This window comes from Labrus mixtus, chromosome 13 (genome assembly GCF_963584025.1).
Source record: "Labrus mixtus chromosome 13, fLabMix1.1, whole genome shotgun sequence".
NCBI classification, from domain to species: domain Eukaryota; kingdom Metazoa; phylum Chordata; class Actinopteri; order Labriformes; family Labridae; genus Labrus; species Labrus mixtus.
The window spans coordinates 22,447,232-22,465,675 of NC_083624.1; the positions used below are offsets into that span (position 1 = coordinate 22,447,232).

At 40.1% G+C, this 18,444-nt stretch overlaps 3 protein-coding genes across 3 annotated transcripts; all 3 read left to right on the forward strand.

Moving 5' to 3' along the window:
* Positions 1 to 21: 21 nt before the first annotated feature.
* Positions 22 to 11,804, forward strand: heg1 (heart development protein with EGF-like domains 1). Its single transcript, XM_061054197.1, has 14 exons — positions 22 to 574; positions 4,826 to 5,843; positions 6,123 to 6,616; positions 7,404 to 7,517; positions 7,630 to 7,752; positions 7,838 to 7,941; positions 8,052 to 8,107; positions 8,401 to 8,561; positions 9,098 to 9,232; positions 9,442 to 9,484; positions 9,578 to 9,615; positions 9,790 to 9,877; positions 10,124 to 10,301; positions 10,457 to 11,804. The coding sequence occupies exons 1-14, from the start codon at positions 283 to 285 to the stop codon at positions 10,598 to 10,600; spliced, it is 2,988 nt and encodes a 995-aa protein (XP_060910180.1). The 5' UTR covers positions 22 to 282; the 3' UTR covers positions 10,601 to 11,804.
* Positions 11,805 to 14,485: 2,681 nt separating this feature from the next.
* Positions 14,486 to 15,077, forward strand: LOC132986521 (uncharacterized). The gene is made up of 3 exons (XM_061052976.1): positions 14,486 to 14,644; positions 14,789 to 14,937; positions 15,024 to 15,077. The coding sequence occupies exons 1-3, from the start codon at positions 14,524 to 14,526 to the stop codon at positions 15,075 to 15,077; spliced, it is 324 nt and encodes a 107-aa protein (XP_060908959.1). The 5' UTR covers positions 14,486 to 14,523.
* A 1,109-nt stretch (positions 15,078 to 16,186) lies between these two features.
* Positions 16,187 to 17,871, forward strand: LOC132986545 (uncharacterized). The gene has a single exon (XM_061052997.1). The coding sequence runs from the start codon at positions 16,265 to 16,267 to the stop codon at positions 17,192 to 17,194; it is 930 nt and encodes a 309-aa protein (XP_060908980.1). The 5' UTR covers positions 16,187 to 16,264; the 3' UTR covers positions 17,195 to 17,871.
* Positions 17,872 to 18,444: the final 573 nt, after the last annotated feature.

Genomic DNA, 18,444 nt, shown 5'->3' on the forward strand with positions numbered 1-18,444 from the left:
GGAGAAACTACTAGTGCATGGTTGTATGTGTGCAGGAGGAGGAGGAGGAGGAGCCCGGGCTCCACCGCTCTGATAACACACTGCTGCCTCGTATCTGTTATCTTCCGTTCCCCGCCGTCCGGGCAGCGGACCTCCTCCGGACCTCGACCAGGATTTATTGAATTCTTGTGAAACTTCATTAAAAGCCGACGTGCTCCTCTAATGGTTTCCCCGGGGAGACTCCCCGGCCACTACTCGACTTCACGGAAAATATCGGCCACCGGTTCTGGTTCTTAAAAAGTCATGGAAACGTGGTTTTTGAATCACGTCCTCGGTTTGTCTCTGTCGGTCCTCCTGGTGGGTCTACCGGGGCCCCTTGGTGGTGCAGGGACCCCCAGTAACAACAGCACGGACCCGGTTACGGCAGGATTTTATTTTTCAACCGGGGAGGATGAACTCAGTAACGTGGAAAACAATGCAACTTCATCCTCCAGCGAGACTTTATCACCATCACAGAGGAACATCCTGCTCACACACACTGCTCAAACACACACTGCTGCTGCTGCTGCTGCTGCTGCTGCTGCTGGAAGCTTCGGTAAGAGCAATGTCACTGAGGCCTGAGAGAGCAAGTGTTTCTTTCCCAGACAACTTTTAGCACATTATTGGAATGAAGTACTCTAACTCACACAAAATAATAAAACGAGTACTATAAACGTCTTTATTACACCTCCATTATTGATAACTTGAGGATACAATAGAAATCAGTATCAAAGCTAATCTGTGACATCAATTTCGGATATTTAAGAATGAAGGGAATACTTAAAATCATCTTCATTACAAGTTTATTCAAATACTGAATGAATCAAAAAGCTGTCTGATTGAAATTCCAGTAATTCGCAAAGTCTTTATTCTTTTTGATTATTCTTGTGTTTGTGTGTTATTACGTTTGACTGGATCCCTTCAGTAGATCTTTATGGCTGTAACTATTTGTTTATCTTTTTATGATAACCTCGTTTGCATTAAGCCTACAAGTTCACTAAAACAAGATTTAAACGAATTCAAACTACTTTGCTTGGTATCACAAACCCTTACCGTAAATGTAGCATGCATAGGTTTGCAGATACAAGGAATTTTGCATTTACAACACAAATAAAGATGAAATAAGTACTTCTAATCCAGAATTGTAGTATTTTCAAACAAGAACCGGCAATTAAATGTGGAAAAACAAACGAGATGGAAGAATAAGTTGAACAATCTAAGAATGTTTCTTAAACAAAACCACGAGACACAAGGCAAACATCAAGGCAGCCATAGAGTATGTGGCAGCATCTTCTCCTTTTATCTGAGCACCATCTTGACTTTTATGATTTGCTAGTTTCCGGTTCATAATAAGCTGTAGAGGTGTTGATAAGCTCTGCAAATATGAGCCCTGGCTGAACCCTCAGCTTAAACTTTTTTTTTAGTTTAGACAGAGTTGATAGAGCATCCCATGTACAGCGTGTGGGGCAGCACGAGTTGGTTTGAGGTATTTTTGGTCTGCCAGAGGAACATTTAACCTGTTTTCCCTCTACATTGTGCTTTGGGCTCAACAAAGGATTTTTAATTAAGAGACGAGTTCATCCCTAAAACGGAGGGTTCGGCACAGTGCTGTTATGCAGGAGTACAAATACAATTCTTGCCCATGCAGCTGACTTCACCTGAGCCTCAGAGAGTTTATACTCTGAGGATATCTGTGAAGAACTTCCAGAAAATACTCTTTGAATGTCAGTATGCATGATGACAACACTGGCAAGTGTACCTCTAAAAAAATGTTTCTCGTATAATATTAATATAATAAGAGAAACATTGGTATTCAGATTTTGGAATATTGTTAATGAACAGAGGGCACTCAGGCTTTATTACAGACATCTACCTGCTCTGTATAAAAGAAAGACACAAATTAAAATAGTTATATTTAATGTTTACTGGTGATGCACCGATTGGTAAAATCAGAACCGATGCCGGTGTTTGAAATAACAATTTGGCTGATACCGATGTTGCACCGATGCATTGGTTCAACAGCAGTATCTGCCGATGCCCTGTTGACACATCGGCAAATAATGTGGCATTAACCGATGTCAGAAGTCGATGTTTATTTGTTGTGCCAAATCAACTTAATGATGGCATCTGGTACACCTAACTACTGATTCAAATAAAAAAAAATTATTGAGTAGATGAAGTCCCCTATTGAACAAACTGACTTTTTTACATATTCAAATATGAGAGGAAATGGTCGAGTCACATTGTTGGAGTCGTACACTGAAGTGAATCATAAACATCGGTACGGAATCAGCACTCAGCTAAAATGTTATTTCAAACATTGATAACGCACCGGATTTCCCCAACCAGTGCATCTCTAGTTTACATGATATTACAGTTATTAATGTTGTACTATAACTTAGGTTATAGTTTACCATCTACTTGTTGAAGTAGGTCCTACAATATTGTGTAACTGTCATCTGCAATAATCCCTATGTGTGTCATAAATAAACCATATTTATACACAATATTAGCTTGAGATGGGATGATCCGATCTAATGTCGGTATCAGGTCTGATATTGACGATATTGGCGTAATTTACATATCGGATATCGGAGTGCCGGTCAACGTCACAGGTCATGAAAGATGGTTGGACACAAACATTGTCAGCTCGTTCAGTCTCACTCTGAAGACATACTGAACTGTAAGAAGTGTCCACAAATCATCTTCATGACGACGTTCAGGCGAGATTGAAAAGATGTGAGCACCTTTTAAAACTAAAAAAAAGTTTAACGCCTTACAAGATGAACTGTATTGTTTTGTCCTGTATAAATAATGTGAGGGGGGGAAAGATTTGCTCGGCAAAGAGTTCTATCTAAGGTTGTAGAATGTTTTAGTGATAATTACTCTTACCCTGATTTCAAACATCTATAGGTCACATTCATCTGATCACAAACGGAGCATTGAATGTCAAATACAGCTTATCATGCGGTCCGAGAAAAACAGCAGGAGCTAACAGCGACACATTAAAGTAACAAAATATCAAGTCTAATTCCATTCTAAAGGCTGTTATGTGATAGAACTGTTGATTCTCTTTAATATGCTAAATGTTTTGCACTTGCTTAAATTAACATGCAAACCACACAATTTCTAAGATTTTTGTAAATTGTGTAAAGAAAACACTTAACACTCTGTTAAGTGTTGACAGCTGAGTGTTAAACAGCAGAGAGTCTGGGAGTGTGTTGTTGCCAACACCACGTTCCAGTCTGAGTTTTGTTGCTCATACTGGATCCAGAGGGAGAAGAAGAAGAAAAAAAAAGAAAGAGACAAATGCAGAGGAAGTGAGACAGAAACAGAGTCCAGTGGCCCAGTTGAACTCTTCCCCCAGTTTTTTTTTTTTTTTTTGGATGGTAGCTTCTAGTCGCTGCGTGTCGGCTGTCAGAATGCCGTCCAGCACCAACGCTCACCCTCACAGTGCATGTTGTTCCAGTCCTTTGCTTCTGGAGACAGGCCAGATAACGGGCTGTCACAGAGCTCAGCATCAGTGATAGGTGGAGAAACTTGCCTGGGGCCCAGCAGTTATTTCCTCACTTACACTTATGAATCATGAAACTTCAAGATTAGCATTTCGGCCATTGGATAATCATGTTATTTAAAGCTGGACTCATTATTGCTTGAAGTTAACTATGGGTGACATGATTTTGTGTAACATAAAGGAGGTTCCTCATATTGATGAAACCAAATGAACAACTATATATTCCGTAGACTTTGGTGCATTTTAGCACCTTTCAGCTAATTGTTTTGGTTTTGATGATGTACATTTTTTAAGCTAATTCATCATAGTCTAGCCTCCCCCCACATTTCATTATTCAAGCAGAAAGCTCTGTTTAACACAATTTATACCAGCATCATGACATTAAGACAGTAAAAAGGTGATATACAGTATGTCAATGTTATTTTTAAAGTTAGCTCGTCTACCAAGTAATAAAAAAAATCAATGTTTGCAGCTTTAAATCAATGATTTTTAGGGCATTGCAGATAACCAGTGTTCTGATTTACACATGTTATAATTGCAACATCTGTATATGATGATTCTTGCTCATGACATTAGTTTGTTTTTCATCCTCCCTTGCTCTTTAAATGTGGTTCTTGTCTATCTCTACTGTGTACCCTGAAAGTCAAACTTCTCAGAAAAAATATTTGTCCATATCAGCGTCGATCCCAACAGCGACATTCCGTTATGACACTTTGATGACCGCACGACATTTTTTGGGTCAGGCTGAAAGAAGAAGAAAAAAAAACAGACACAGATCATGAAAACACACCCAGATCCACAGTGAACACTTGCACTGCCCATGCCTTGTGCTCGCTCAGTTTTAGGGAAGGAAGGAAGCGGCTGATTCCCAACGGAGGCCGTCACTGCCACATTTAGGACCTCATGCCTTTGTTAGAGTAGACACGCCTGGCTGCCAATTGTTCTCCACCCAAAAATCATTGTCTGCAACAAGCGGCAGTTCTTTAAGCATCTTCCTCAGTGTGGACAAAGAAAGATACAGCCTACTGAGGCCGCCCTCTTGTGGCCACAGCTGGTAATTAACTTGAATATTGAAAGTTCATTTAAAATATAGTAAGCTGAGAAAACTGGAGACAAGAAAACGCAAGATCATCGTTAAGGGTTAATGGATCATGTTTGATATAAAAAGTATTGAAAATGAGTTGAATTAACTATCACAAATTCCTACTTAATGTGTTTAAAGTGGTTTATCTGAAGTGATCAATCAGACAAAAGTGATCACTGTTTCACTTTATCCTCTGTCCTTCTCCCCAGACACTGAGCAGACGCAGACCTTCACAGACACAAGCAGTCAATCACTGGAGCCCATCGTTCTGTCTACTGAGCCCCTCACCTCCACCCTTGTTGTAGCTACCACTGAGGCCAGCAGCAGCAGCAGCAGCAGCAGGGACTGGAAAGACTCCACTAACACAGACCAGGCGCAAGACGCCTCCTCTGTTTGGTCCTGGGAGGACGCTCGATCCAGGATGTCTACAGAGGAGGACAGACTGCCCAGGGACAGTCCGGACACCACCCTCCGACTCGGCGACACCTCCACCACGCACACGGACAGCACCTTCACTTCAACCACCGTCGGCCGAGCTGGGGAGAGGACCTTGCTGTCTGTCACCTCCTCTTCCAGCAACAGCACCTCCTCTTTCTTTACAGAGGACGCCAACTCCGACAGGCCCGTCTCTACTTCTGTCTCTAATTCTGCTGAAACAGAGGACTACACACGAAATGAGCCATCCACCAGGACTGGCAGTGAAGACACAACAGACCAGCACATGACCCACACCGTCAGGGGGAGGTTTTTAGAGACTGGGAGCCCAGAGAGGCCCAGAGATATCCAGAGTTTTAACAGGCAACCCAATAGCACCTGGCATCAACAAAACTCGACATCAGAGGACACCTCCGACTCAACGCCACCTCTCATAGTGACAGAGCCCAGCACTGAGCAATCAGAAGTGTCGGTTTCCTCCTCCACTCCACCTCTCACCTCACCAGCTGAGGGTCTCGCCAACATTTCAGGGACAGATCAGGAGTCGAGGTCAAGTGTCGAAACGTCCACTGAGTCCTCCACTGGAGCCCACAGCTCTACGGGCACTCAGAACCAGGAGGGAACTGATGGGACATCATCCCAGACCAGAGAGCACAGTGTGAGCTGGGGTCTGACCACAGCGTCCCCCACTGTCACCATCAGTACATCGGAACTGGATGACTCTCTGACAAAAACTCCAGCGCTGGTTACCGAGGTCTTCCTCACCACTGAACCTGTCACTGCCACAGAGAGGTATGTTTAACTGTTCTTTAGCTTTGTAATTCAAATATATTTACAGTTGTTTATGTTGAAACAATTATTTGCAGATTGAAAAGTCTATATGAGTGACTCTAGTGCCCCCTGCTGACACTTAAGCAGTCATCATGTAGAGTTATAAGTACGGTTGTCATGGCAGTCCTTGGGTACTATCAAATGTCGTTAATACAAAATATTATATTATTATCATATTACTATATAGACGTGGTCAGAAGTCTGTCAGAGGCTTGATTTATTTGACTTTCTCCTCCACAGATCACAGATAACAGAGGTAGACACTTTTGAATCCACTGCTTCCACCTCCTCCTCCACCACCACCACTCCCACCCCTCCGCCCCCTGCTACCTCGTCCTTCAGGCTCCTAAGCACCACTAGCAGCTCTACTCCTCCAGAGTCAGCTACTGAGGCCACCATCCCTCACACGATACCCTCAACCACAGCCTCCACCCTGCAGACCTCTGCAGCACATCCAACTCAACGCTTGTCCCCCAGCTACACCCAGGGGCCCTCGACTGGGGTCGCAAACCCCACCAACATCACCAAACTGCAAGCAGAAACCAGCGCTGTCACTCTGGGAGCCACCACAGTCCAAAGACAACACATCAGCCCCACCTACACCTCCAGCACACCAAGCAAGAGTACAGAGGCTGTGCAGACGAGCGGGAGGCGGGCAGGGGGTGGAGCTACAGAGCTGATGGTGACAACATCCCCAACTGGCTTCAGCACCACCAAGGAACCACTTCTACCAAGTTAGTGATTTACAATTATTTTGTTAATGCATTAATGTTTCGGGGAACTCTCATTTCTTACCCATATATTATTTTATTATTAATTTATTTTATTATTTACCAACTATCAAAATGTAAAATAAAAATGGTTTTAAGGTAATCCAAATATTTAGTTCTTACAATCAAAGTAGATGCTAGTCACATGTTGACTAAAATATTGCAGAATATTTCATAAGAGGGGCGGTTTCATGGTCAGAATCAGCAAATTATTCAGATACAAATATACAATCTGATATGATGCCACCCAGGCTTATTTCAATTTACAGGGCCATCAATTTTTTTAAAAGCATTTCAATTGTCAGATAATTAATTTTTCTAGATTTGAGCTTTAATGTCTGAGATAATTTAAGGTGTAATACTGTTGAGGAGGACGTAAACCTAAAGTTCAAATTCCAGTTTCCTTTGCTGACAGTTTCAGTTTTTGAAACGCAGAGTTCAGGAGATGTGTTTGATTTGTCCAACTACTGGTACATTTGTGCACATCATACTACAGTGATGGTATTACTTAACAGTGTAGGTGCAGCACGACAACATCACACAAAGCAGAATACTTCAATCAGATGTGTTTGCATTATAGTATTTGCAATCTAATGTTGTTTTTATACTATGAGACTCATGAGTCATAACCATTGTTGGCGTCACACCAATGGATGGGTCAAATGATGAATCTTTTATTTTATTCACTTTTTTGATTCATTGCTCCTTTTTAATGACTAAAACAAACTCTGATTTCCTCTCTTAACTCAAGGAAACCCTTGTGTCTCAAACCCATGTATGAACGGAGGGATGTGTGTGAGCCATAAAAGGCATCAATTCAGCTGCCTCTGTCAGCAGGCATGGACAGGAGTCACCTGCAACCAGGGTAAGCTTCTCTTACAGCATTGTTCATATGCAGGCTACTTTAACTGTTGTGTTTCAAATATATTCAAGTTTGAATTATAGTTCATAAGACCTCCATGTACTTGTGTATCTAGATGTGGATGAGTGTGAAAGGGACCCCTGTCCTGTTGGGTCCAGATGTTTGAACACGAGAGGTTCCTTCAGCTGTGAATGTCCACTTGGCTTCGATCTGGAGGACGGTCGCACCTGCACCAGAGGTAAAAACAAGTCTCATGCAGAAAACTGTAAAGCAATAACACAGATAAGAAAACAAAATCAACCGGAGTATTTTTCCCTCCATAGCAAAGACATTCCTGGGAACCTTCAGTATAAACAGACCGCCGCATGACCCTGTTGCTTTCAAGAGTGCCACCCTGCATGATATCCAGAGAGAGATCATTCAGCTGGTGAGAGGAAGTCCACATCACTGCGTTATCTCGGCTCCTTAGTTGGAAAATGTCTTCACGGTCTTTGTACACAAATTCTGAAAGCCTTTCTTCTCTTGTCTTCGCCTCAGCTCAATGCGTCGTTGTCAGTCCTCCGAGGATACAGTCGCTCAACGCTGAGCAGGAAGTAAGTTCTTGTCAACACTGAACCATTAGGTTTGGTAATTATTCTGTAAATTGAGTTTATATTTTCAAAATCAGAAAAATAAATTATATCTAACCTCTTTGATACACTTTTTATGGTCCTCATTTAAGCTTATCTAGCTATTTTCATTAAAAAAATCTTCATTTTCAGCTTGTCAAATGTTACCAGGATTTCATGTCAGGATTGTAAATACGTTTGGGATTAAATGTTGCGACATGGACTCTTGTCTCATGTCTGTGTTAAACTGTGCTGACCCGCCAATCTCTTCTCCTCAGGGGTGACGACGGGGTTCGTATCATAGCTGTCAACATGTTTTCCATTTCCACCGAAGTGACGAGTGCAGAGGTCTACAACAGCATCCAGATGTTTCTCAGCAACTGCAGCTCCTCTTTGGCCCACTGCCAGATGGTGCTGCACCACCAGCTCACTTATCACCGTAAGCAGAGCGCACAAATCCCAATCAGTATTACCACGCTTCTTTTTCCGTTTTTTAAATTAAATGTCATGCAGGTTGTAAGTCGTTTAACTGACGGCAGACTCCCCAAAATAGGTGTGTGTATGTTTACAACCACTAGAGGGCACCATTTAGCTGCAAAAAAGAAGATTTGAGACAATTATATCAAGTTGATGCCAAATGTCACTTCAAACTTCATCACAAAGGTGCTTTATAGTATAGAACCATACCAACCTATATGAATTACAGGGAATCCTACATTGACAAAACCTCCAGTTAGGTTATTGTGACCTCACATTTATCATTTAAACAATCATTTACAACAGTATTTTAAACAAGATGGGTGTTTTAAACCTTAGTTTTAAATGAATACATTTTAACCTCCTCAAGATGAAACCTGATAAAGTGATACAAAGCAGTAGAAGGAAATGTTATTTTCATAGTTCTTAATCTTGTCATGTTGTCTCTGCGATCCCTGCGTTGTTATAGTAAGGACTCATTTTGTTTCTGTGTTCCAGAGGACAGTCTGTGTGTGGCCCAGAAGACTCAGTGTGATGAAGAGCGCTCTTCATGCGCAGACAACAGCGGCACGGCCTTCTGCCAGTGTCTGCCAGGATACTACAAACACAACCCTGAAGACCTGTCCTGCTTAGGTAAAGAATGTAAACAGAATAAAATCAATCTATTATTCCACTGTGGTTTACACCTTTTAAAACTAGTAGGCTAAGCCAAACAAAATACAAAGAAAGAGTCTAATCAATTTCAAAATAAGATACAAAAGTATAAGAATATGTCATTTAAGTTAAACAAAAGTAAAAAAACATTTAATTGGAAATGTTCTGAATAAAACTTTTCATTGCAGAATGTGGGGATGGCTACAAACTGGAAAATGGCACCTGTGTTCCGTAAGTTCAGCTTTATATCCTTACTGCAGAATCCAGTTGCATTTTAAGATCCAAGACCACATTGTCACTGCAGATTCTGTTTCTGCTCTTCAGGTGCAAGTTTGGATTTGGAGGATTCAATTGTGGAAATTGTAAGTAGCTCTAAAATAAAATAAATATAACATTCTTACAAATCAGTGTAATATTTTGTTATCACTTAAGTCATTCATTTGCAGTTGTTCTTCTTACATTGTTAGATTTTACATTATTTTAAAGAAGTTTTTTTTACAGTTTTGTGTCTAACAAGCTGTTATATGTTGTTGCAGTCTACAAGCTGATTGCAGTCGTGGTGTCACCTGCAGGTGGCGCTCTGCTCCTCATCCTCTTCATCGCCCTTATTGTCACCTGTTGCAAGTAAGACTGCTTTAGTTGTTAACATTAGCTCAGTATAAAACATCACTATACTGCATTGTTTAGCTCATCATAAAAACACCAGAAATACTACTCTTTAAAAAAAGCATCATTGTCCATCTGACAAATAATAAAGATTAAGGATCTGTTATATCTAAGTAAATAAAAAACAGGTCTTGCTTTTAATGATTTGGATGAATTTGATGCAATGTTGAACTTTTTCTCATTATTATTTGATTTACTCTTAAGAAAAGACAAGAATGACATCAACAAGATCATCTTCAAGAGCGGAGACATGCAGATGTCCCCGTATGCAGACTTCCCGAAGAGTAACCGCATATCGATGGAGTGGGGGAGGGAAACCATAGAGATGCAGGAGAACGGCAGCACCAAGAACCTTCTACAGATGACTGACATTTACTACTCTGTAAGAAGACCTGCAACGCAATCCTAAATTAGTCTTCAATGTTCATGTTAGGGCTGTTTCGTTTTTTTTTATCCAACAGATAAATTACTATGTTGGATTAGAAGATATTAAAACATCTTTTACATTTTCTTTCCTCCCCTTTCTCTTTTCCTCAGCCTGCACTGCGTAACTCAGACCTGGAGAGAAACGGACTGTACCCGTTTACCGGTCTACCAGGCTCTCGCCACTCATGCATATATCCAGCCCAGTGGAACCCCTCCTTTATCAGTGATGATTCACGAAGAAGAGACTACTTTTAACAGCCCCACCTTTAATACACAAACACACACACATAGAAACTCCCCATCCATTCTCCTAGCTATAATGATGTGTCATGATGGGGGTCTTTCACAGCTTAAATGCTAATACATTAGTACCACTGTTTTTTTTTGTTGGAGAGAACATTTGACCATCTCCGTTCATGATGCTACTGTGTGTGTGTGTGTGTGGGGGTGTGTGTGTGTGTGTCTGCACATACATGAACTTGCACATTTTTGCAAGTGAAATGTTTCCTCAGAGTGCTCCTGTGGGACCACTTCAGTGTTTTTGCATGTTTTAGCTCATTTACTCAAACACACACATTACAAGCTGCTGGGATGTTGAAGACTGCTGTGTTTTTCAGCCTGCCAGGCAGTCACCGATTCCCATTTACTTCAATGCGTGATGAAAAGCAATTTGCAGATGCTTTAAATGAGTCTGAGGTCGTTGATCCGTGACAGTAAACATCATATCTGTCATATCATAAATGATGTTGTTGCCGCCTGGTAATGCAATGCCTAAAAAAAAATGTGCACTGCACATTAATGAAGGCAGATGTGATGCTTATTGTGCCCATAAATAAATGAGAGTTATTGACTTGCCGAGGTTTGGGGGGAAAAAAACGCTTTTGAATCAGTAGTTAAGCACGTCAAAACATTGAAATGGTCCTTTCATTTCTGAACTTTAAATGTGTGTGTCACTGTTGTGATTTAAAAACATAAAATATTGAGGGAAAAAGACTTTTAACGGACCACTGACTGACACCCAAAGAACTGATATTTTTGCCAATAGAAACTGAGGAAGGACTTTGAATCCCGATGCCAACGTTTATTTATTCCCTAAATGTCTAAATGGTTGACATGTAGCATGATAGACATCTCATAAATACACACTGACAAACTGTACATGGATGAACCTGTGGCTTTAAATGCACGAGTGTGTGTGTGTGCGAGAGAGAGAGGGGGAGTGTGTGTTAGTGTTATTGAGCTGTGCCTTTGTGTGTGTGTGTGTGTGTGTGTGTGAAGTAATAGTGTGTATACAAGAAGAATCATACTGTTAATGAATGTAAAGATGTATCATAATTAGTATATTATTTCTTACATGGAGTATTATTTTTGTGTGACTATTTTTTATGTGTTTATATGATTCAGTTCACTCTGGCGTTTTAGTCAGAAGCGCTTATTTAAATAAAAGAAATGCACAGAATTCTTTGATACCTTATTTGTAACTTATTTTAATACTGTGTAATAATTGCATTTTTTTTCTTTGTCTATCCAATGACCCTGTCTTTTTTTTAGGACTGGTGTCAATAACAGAGGGGCCTTTAATCATTTTCAAACAAAACATGTGCACAGCAAAGACGGGGAAGACTACTAAACTGTAAATCTACACCCAAAAGAATATTTAACTGTACAAAATGAGGATACCACTAAACAAATGACATAATGAATCAATATTTTATCTTGCTTTGTTGGGCTCAGCTGAGCTGCTGCTCGTTGGAGGGGGTGGGGGGGGGGGGGGTAGAGAGAGAGAAAGTTATCTTAATATAATCAATACTGAGTGCTGTGCTGGCGTCTAATCGAGACCTGCCTTTATTTGTCAAAACGTGCAGCAACACCAGAGTGGTAAAAGTGCCGTTCGTCGGGATGGGCTTTTATTTGAAGTTTGAAGGTGTTCATATTTTACAACCTTAATGTATTGCAGAAAGGTTGTTGCACATTTATCATTTCTAAAACCACACTGAGTAACAACAATGTAAAGAAGTCAGATATAGTTATATTTATATGATGAAAGGAGTGGAGTTTTCTCAGATCTCTGAAAATTATTTTCTTCACGTGCATGAACAAAACACTGAGCTGATGTTCAGGTATATACCCTAAAGTCTAAAATATTAGTATACATTAATAATCTTTCAGACTTCAGATGAAACTAGATGCAAAAATGTACACCTGATTTGTACAAAGAACATATCCAAAGTGTCCTCCTTTGCGGACACAGTTTTACATGTACTCTGGTCCATTGGTTTCCTGTACTGGGATGTCTTGACTGTGACTGGGTGATGTATGGCTCACCACTACATTTGGGTTCTTATACAAACCGATGCATGCAGGGCCCAAGGCTCCAGGTATAATGGAAAAGTTTTACATAAAGGAAACATTCAAAGATATCGATACTCTGTATGGTGTTTTCTTATGTTAACTTGTATTGATTGTATGAGCAATCAAAATCTACGCGTATTAAGTAATAAAGAAGTCAAGTATACAGAAAGAACAACACCATCAAGAATCAGGATGTTTAAAAAGTGAAAAAAAGGATCTATAGTCTCTGTAATTACGCTTTTTTTTATGGAGGAAAGCGTTCATTTTTTTGTTTCGGGTCCTTTTGATGTGCATGCTGACTGTCACACTGTCATGGATTAGACACTTGGGGAATACCTGGGCAGGAATTGTTAACCAATTAGAGATGGGTGCCCGATAGCCAGTGATTATTTTTTACAGACCCCATGTACGGGAGGTTACAGTCCTTGTTGCAGGGGCCATGGGTTCGAATCCAACCTCAGCCCTTGGCTTGCATGTCAACACTCTCCACCCGACATTTCCTGTCTCTCATCAGCTGTCCGATCCAATAAAGTAACCCCCCACACACACACACACACACACACACACACACACACACACACACACACACACACACGCACACACACAGACAAACAAAAAAAACAAAATACATTTTATGAATGACCTGTGCTCTTCTTAAGTCAATTTCTGAAAAAAATGGTAATTCAAAAACATGCCCTTATAAGAATATAATTACCAATTATACCTCACACAAGCAACTGTCATGACCATGCTAGATACTTGTTTCTGTTATCCTTACTCCACATTTTAGGGATATTAGCTAGCTTCTATTTTCCTGTCAGACACTGATTGATGGTCTGAAAAATCTGGTTATTTGAGCAAATATAGAGCAGTGGTTCAATGCAAATGCAAAGTAGTGGTCATGTTGAGATGGCAAAAAAAAGAAGCAGAGGCAGCAACTAATCATTTTTGCAGATCAATACTATTTATTTTCTTCATAAATCAAAGAACAAATATAGCTTATTGGCTGTATATAGGCTACTGAATGTGACTATGTCTTTGTTGACAAGTTTAACAGCTAGCCTGGTTGTTTGAGCCAGCGATAGATTACTTAGCTAGGCTAACTGCTTCCCTGCTTTCCATAACACAGAGTAAAGAGTGTGACTTTATCATCATTTTATAATTCCAAAGAGCTAAGGTGCATATTTACCCCGACAGGACAATTTTACCTTTTCAGTTGATAGTGTGGGAGGCTAGATCCTCAAAAATGACACATCAAAGCACCTCTATAATTCTGTTAATCTTACTCCATCCAAAAAAGCAATTGTGCCAAATGCCTGTCTAAATTAGAGAAGAAAAAAAAAAACTTGACTATGCAGTGGTGTTGTATTGCATTTACAGCCTATGATAATCCCTGCCCTGTGGATACACTTGTTTACATAATACATTTACCGGTTCTGGCCAATTTACATCTTTTTGTATGCTCTCCTCTCTTACAATGTAAGCTCATAGACCTGAGCACACACGGACGAGCAACTGTCTTTGAGATTTTGATTTTTTCTGAAAACTACCAAATGGAAAGGCAATTCATTGATTTGGGTCAGAAGGCTTTCATAGCAATCAATGGTCCTCTCATCTTTCTTAATCTCGCCGCAAACATCTTCTATGCATGCTGCCTGACTGGACAAAAACTCAAGCAGCCTTTGAAGATACTACTGGGATTTCTTGTCTGGTCCTCGATACTTTATTGTGTGTCTTTGTTCCTACTCTATTCTATGTTTAATGGAGGTGAAAGTGACTCTGTGACTACGGCATGGTTGATTGTGGTTTCCTATGTGAATAATAGTATGACATGTTCAGTTTGGCTGATCTTCTACTACTACATCCAGATTGTCCCTTCACAGCGAGCTTGTTTGATCTGGATAAAGAGGAACATCAGGTCTGTCATCTACGTGGCCTTGCTTTGTGGCAAGATGCTTTTTTTGCTCTTTAGTGCTTCAAATGTTGCAGATTTGATAATCCAAAAATTCCATGACAACAATAGTACATTGAATGCGCGTGACTATTATGAACTGGATTTATTACAGAATGTTTTTGGTGTCATGATTAAAGTGTATATGACGATCTGTCTATGTATAATGACAGTGTCTAGCTTTTCCACCGTCCATTACCTGCAAAGACACATAAGAAACATGGCACAGCGCAGCAGCGGTTTTTCCACTGAGAAGATTCAAAGTCAGATGCGAGTCACCATCACTGGGGTCTGTCAAGGAGTGCTTTACCTCCTCTATAACACTTACAATCTCCTGGAAACATTTGCACTTATATTCTCTCCCTTTATCCTCAGTGCTTGGATAGCCTTCACGGTCACCACACTGTACATAACAGGAACCACGGTTAACTTGGGGATTGGTCAGGCTGCATTCAGGGTAAGGGTGGTCAGTATCTGGAAGACAATCACAGCACTGGTCAGCGTTCGAGTAGGGGCGAATGATGTGAAAGTGCACTCCGTTAACACCTAGTGAAAAGCTGATTCCTAACTGCTCAATGATTATTGAAGAAATGATCTGCTAATGTTGCTTGAAATCGATGTTATGCAGGCTTTATGTGGATGAGATGTAAAAGTTTATGGTAGTAATGTAAATTTGTCCCTTTTCAGTCCATTGGATGGTTTTAACAAAACATTTTCAGAAGAGGTACCATCCATCTGGGACAAACAAATAGTACGAACTAGTACATCTTGTACACGAGTCCTGTGTACAAGACTGACATCAAATGAAATGATATGTAAAGAATGTATTTCTATTGAGAAATGGAGGAAGTGCTGTGTGCCAAAAAGGCTGCTTGAATCAATTTTACACCGAGTTTGAATTTCCATGAATCTTTGAAACCATTGGGAGGTCTTTTGCTGCAGTGAAGGAAGCTTTCAGTGTTTGTCAAAGTAACTCTGGTTACATTTCCTTCAGGAGTTGCACTGTGGGATGCAAAACACTGTTTAAGGAGTTAAATGCGTATGATATAGGGACTGAAAATTAGGATATTTTGGATACCCAGTGCTCCATTTCGGACTAATCTCATATCTTTTTTTTTTCCTTTGACTTCCGCAGTTCTGTTAATGTGCATCAAAAAATGTTGCAGTGCCCCTTTTGAGCAACCGTCCAATGAGACAAATTAGAGAATTGTAGCACAAATAACTATTTTGTAAAAAGTTGTAAAGATATAAGGCAAAATGTACTGTCTGAGTTTTTTCTGTGATTTTGCAGTGATAGACTTATTATTTGCATGTTCTAATTTGCGTGAGATGCAAATGGCTCACATTTGCTACATTCATAGAGGCATTGTCTGTTTAAGTACTATACGAGAAAAAGACAGGAAGAGGGAAACAACCAACAAACGGAAGATGGATGAAAAAATGTTTTAATTCTGAACTTCGAGCAAAGTGCAGCTGAATCTTATCCGATTCTCAAACCGAGGACGGAAAACTTCACAGGAAATGATTACAGCACAGAACTGACCTGAAGCCTTGGACAGTGTCAACATACCAGCTTTTCAAATTGGCTGAGGTCGACATCGGAGACATAAACTGCGATGGACTTCCTAACCTGTGCCATCCTTAACGGGCCTTTTGCTTTTTTCAGCATCATGGTGAATTTATTTTATGCCTTTTGCATGGTCCGTCCTAATCATGGAATGAGGATCAAGCAGCCGCTGAAGCTACTCCTGAGCTCGATCATCTTCTGCACTTTGATTTACCTGATTTCAGTTTGTCTACTGTTCTTGGTTAATGTGTCAAAAGAAAATGTGTATTTTCTACTTGCGTCATATGTTGTGCTTGCCTGGAGTCTGTCCACTAGTTTGTCCTCCTCTGTTTGGCTTAACTTCTTTTACTGCACTCAGATTGTACCAGCCCAGACGGACCTCTTCATCTGGATTAAGAAAAATATCAAACCAGTAATCTACTGCATTTGGCTAGTTGAGAGGATTTGGGGCCTTATTGACGTTGGTGTCATGTTTTTTGACTATCTGAATTTAAACAACCATATTTATATAAGTTGGAGCTACAATATTACAATGCCTCCTGGGGCTGTATATATACACATACCTTCTACATTTAAGTCAAATGTGTATGACATTGCAAAACACATTATGCATTGCCATTTCTTTCTTTCTTTCTCTGTCATGATGATATCCAGTGGTTCTACTATTGCCTACCTCTGCACACACATGCATCGGATGGTAGGAAACGGCCTCCCCTCTCCAAATTTTAGGAGTCAGGTGAGGGTCACTGTAACAGGCATCGTGCAGGGAGTCTTGTACTTCTTCTGTTCTATGATGACTGTGTACAAGGCTTTTTCTGAGCCGGTTTCCAAGGAGTTACTCAATCCATACACACATTTCACTCTCGTCAACTTTTACGTGACGGGCTCCTCGTTGACCCTGGGAGCTGGTCAGAGTTTGTTCAGAAGAAGAGTGGAAGGAATGTGGCTCAGAGCTGCTCAGTGCTGCAAAGCAAATTAAGCTCAGACCGCAAGACCAACACTGCTGAGGTGGACTGAAAAACACTCTTTTTATTGTTCTCAAAGACAAACACTGCTCCTGGAGCTTGGCATATTATTGTAGAGGACTGAAACAATAACTTCATTTAATGGTTTCAAGGGCAGACATTTGCTTCGATGTGTTTGTATCTTGGTTGAAACAAAAAAGTCTGTGAAACACTTTTTTTTTTACAACAAACAGAAGCCATGGTTTGCTAACCATGTTTCTTAGCAGCATTTGTACGACACCCTCTGTCACAAATATTTCTCTCTGTTTCTAAAATGTGTATTTAGACAAAGTGTGGTTGTTGCTGTATGTAAAATATAGTTTAATGCATTCTATATGATATTTTTTTTTCATGCAGTCCTGTTTTCGAAATGAAGGTGAAGAAATCTTTTCCAGAAAAAAAGGACTTTTCAATTGTTGGCCAATGGCATTGAAGTGGTGCTGAACTTTGGCAAACCATAAAAAAAACATAGACATTTATATATATATAAAATTATATCTATATGTGTTTCTTTTCATCACTCTATGGTGATTGGTTAAACCTAGTTTGACATTTTGTGTTCAGGCTTACTATAATCATTTGTACTGTTAAATGTTGCAGAGCATTTATGTTTCTCCTCATTTTTTTGTGGTAAAATAATTTCTGCACTGGTCTTATGCATGTAATAAACATTAACCTTAAACCCTCTTCTTTTTTTAGTTTCCTAGGTATTGTTACGTTACAGGACTTTTACAGTATTACAATTTAGTAGCCCCTGAAGTCCCCAAAAGTGAAAACAATAGTTTTTGTGCTTTCACAAGTTATTAACTTGATCACCCAAGATTATTGTCATGTTTGCACAAGGTCCATAATAATTTGTGTGCACAGCATAATCATCCTTTTTGCACACGTTATTATCTAACTCTCACAAGATATTAACTCGTGTACAAGATGTTTTTGTTAATTGTGGGGATTTTAGGGGCTCCGTACAGATCTTGTCAGAATATGACTGGTTGGGGCTCCGGATGGTGCTAGTGGTTATGTTGCGCACTGGGTTTGAATTCAGCCCTTGCTGCATGTCATCCTCACTCTCGCCTCTCAATATTTCCTTTAGACAATCAAAACAAACAATGGTAAAGGTATATTTTTGAAGAATACAAAGAAAGTCCCGCCCCTCAAATGAAAACGTGCACTTGCACCTCTTACTAAAGTTTTAAACAATAATTAAAAAGCAGAGCGTAGCTTG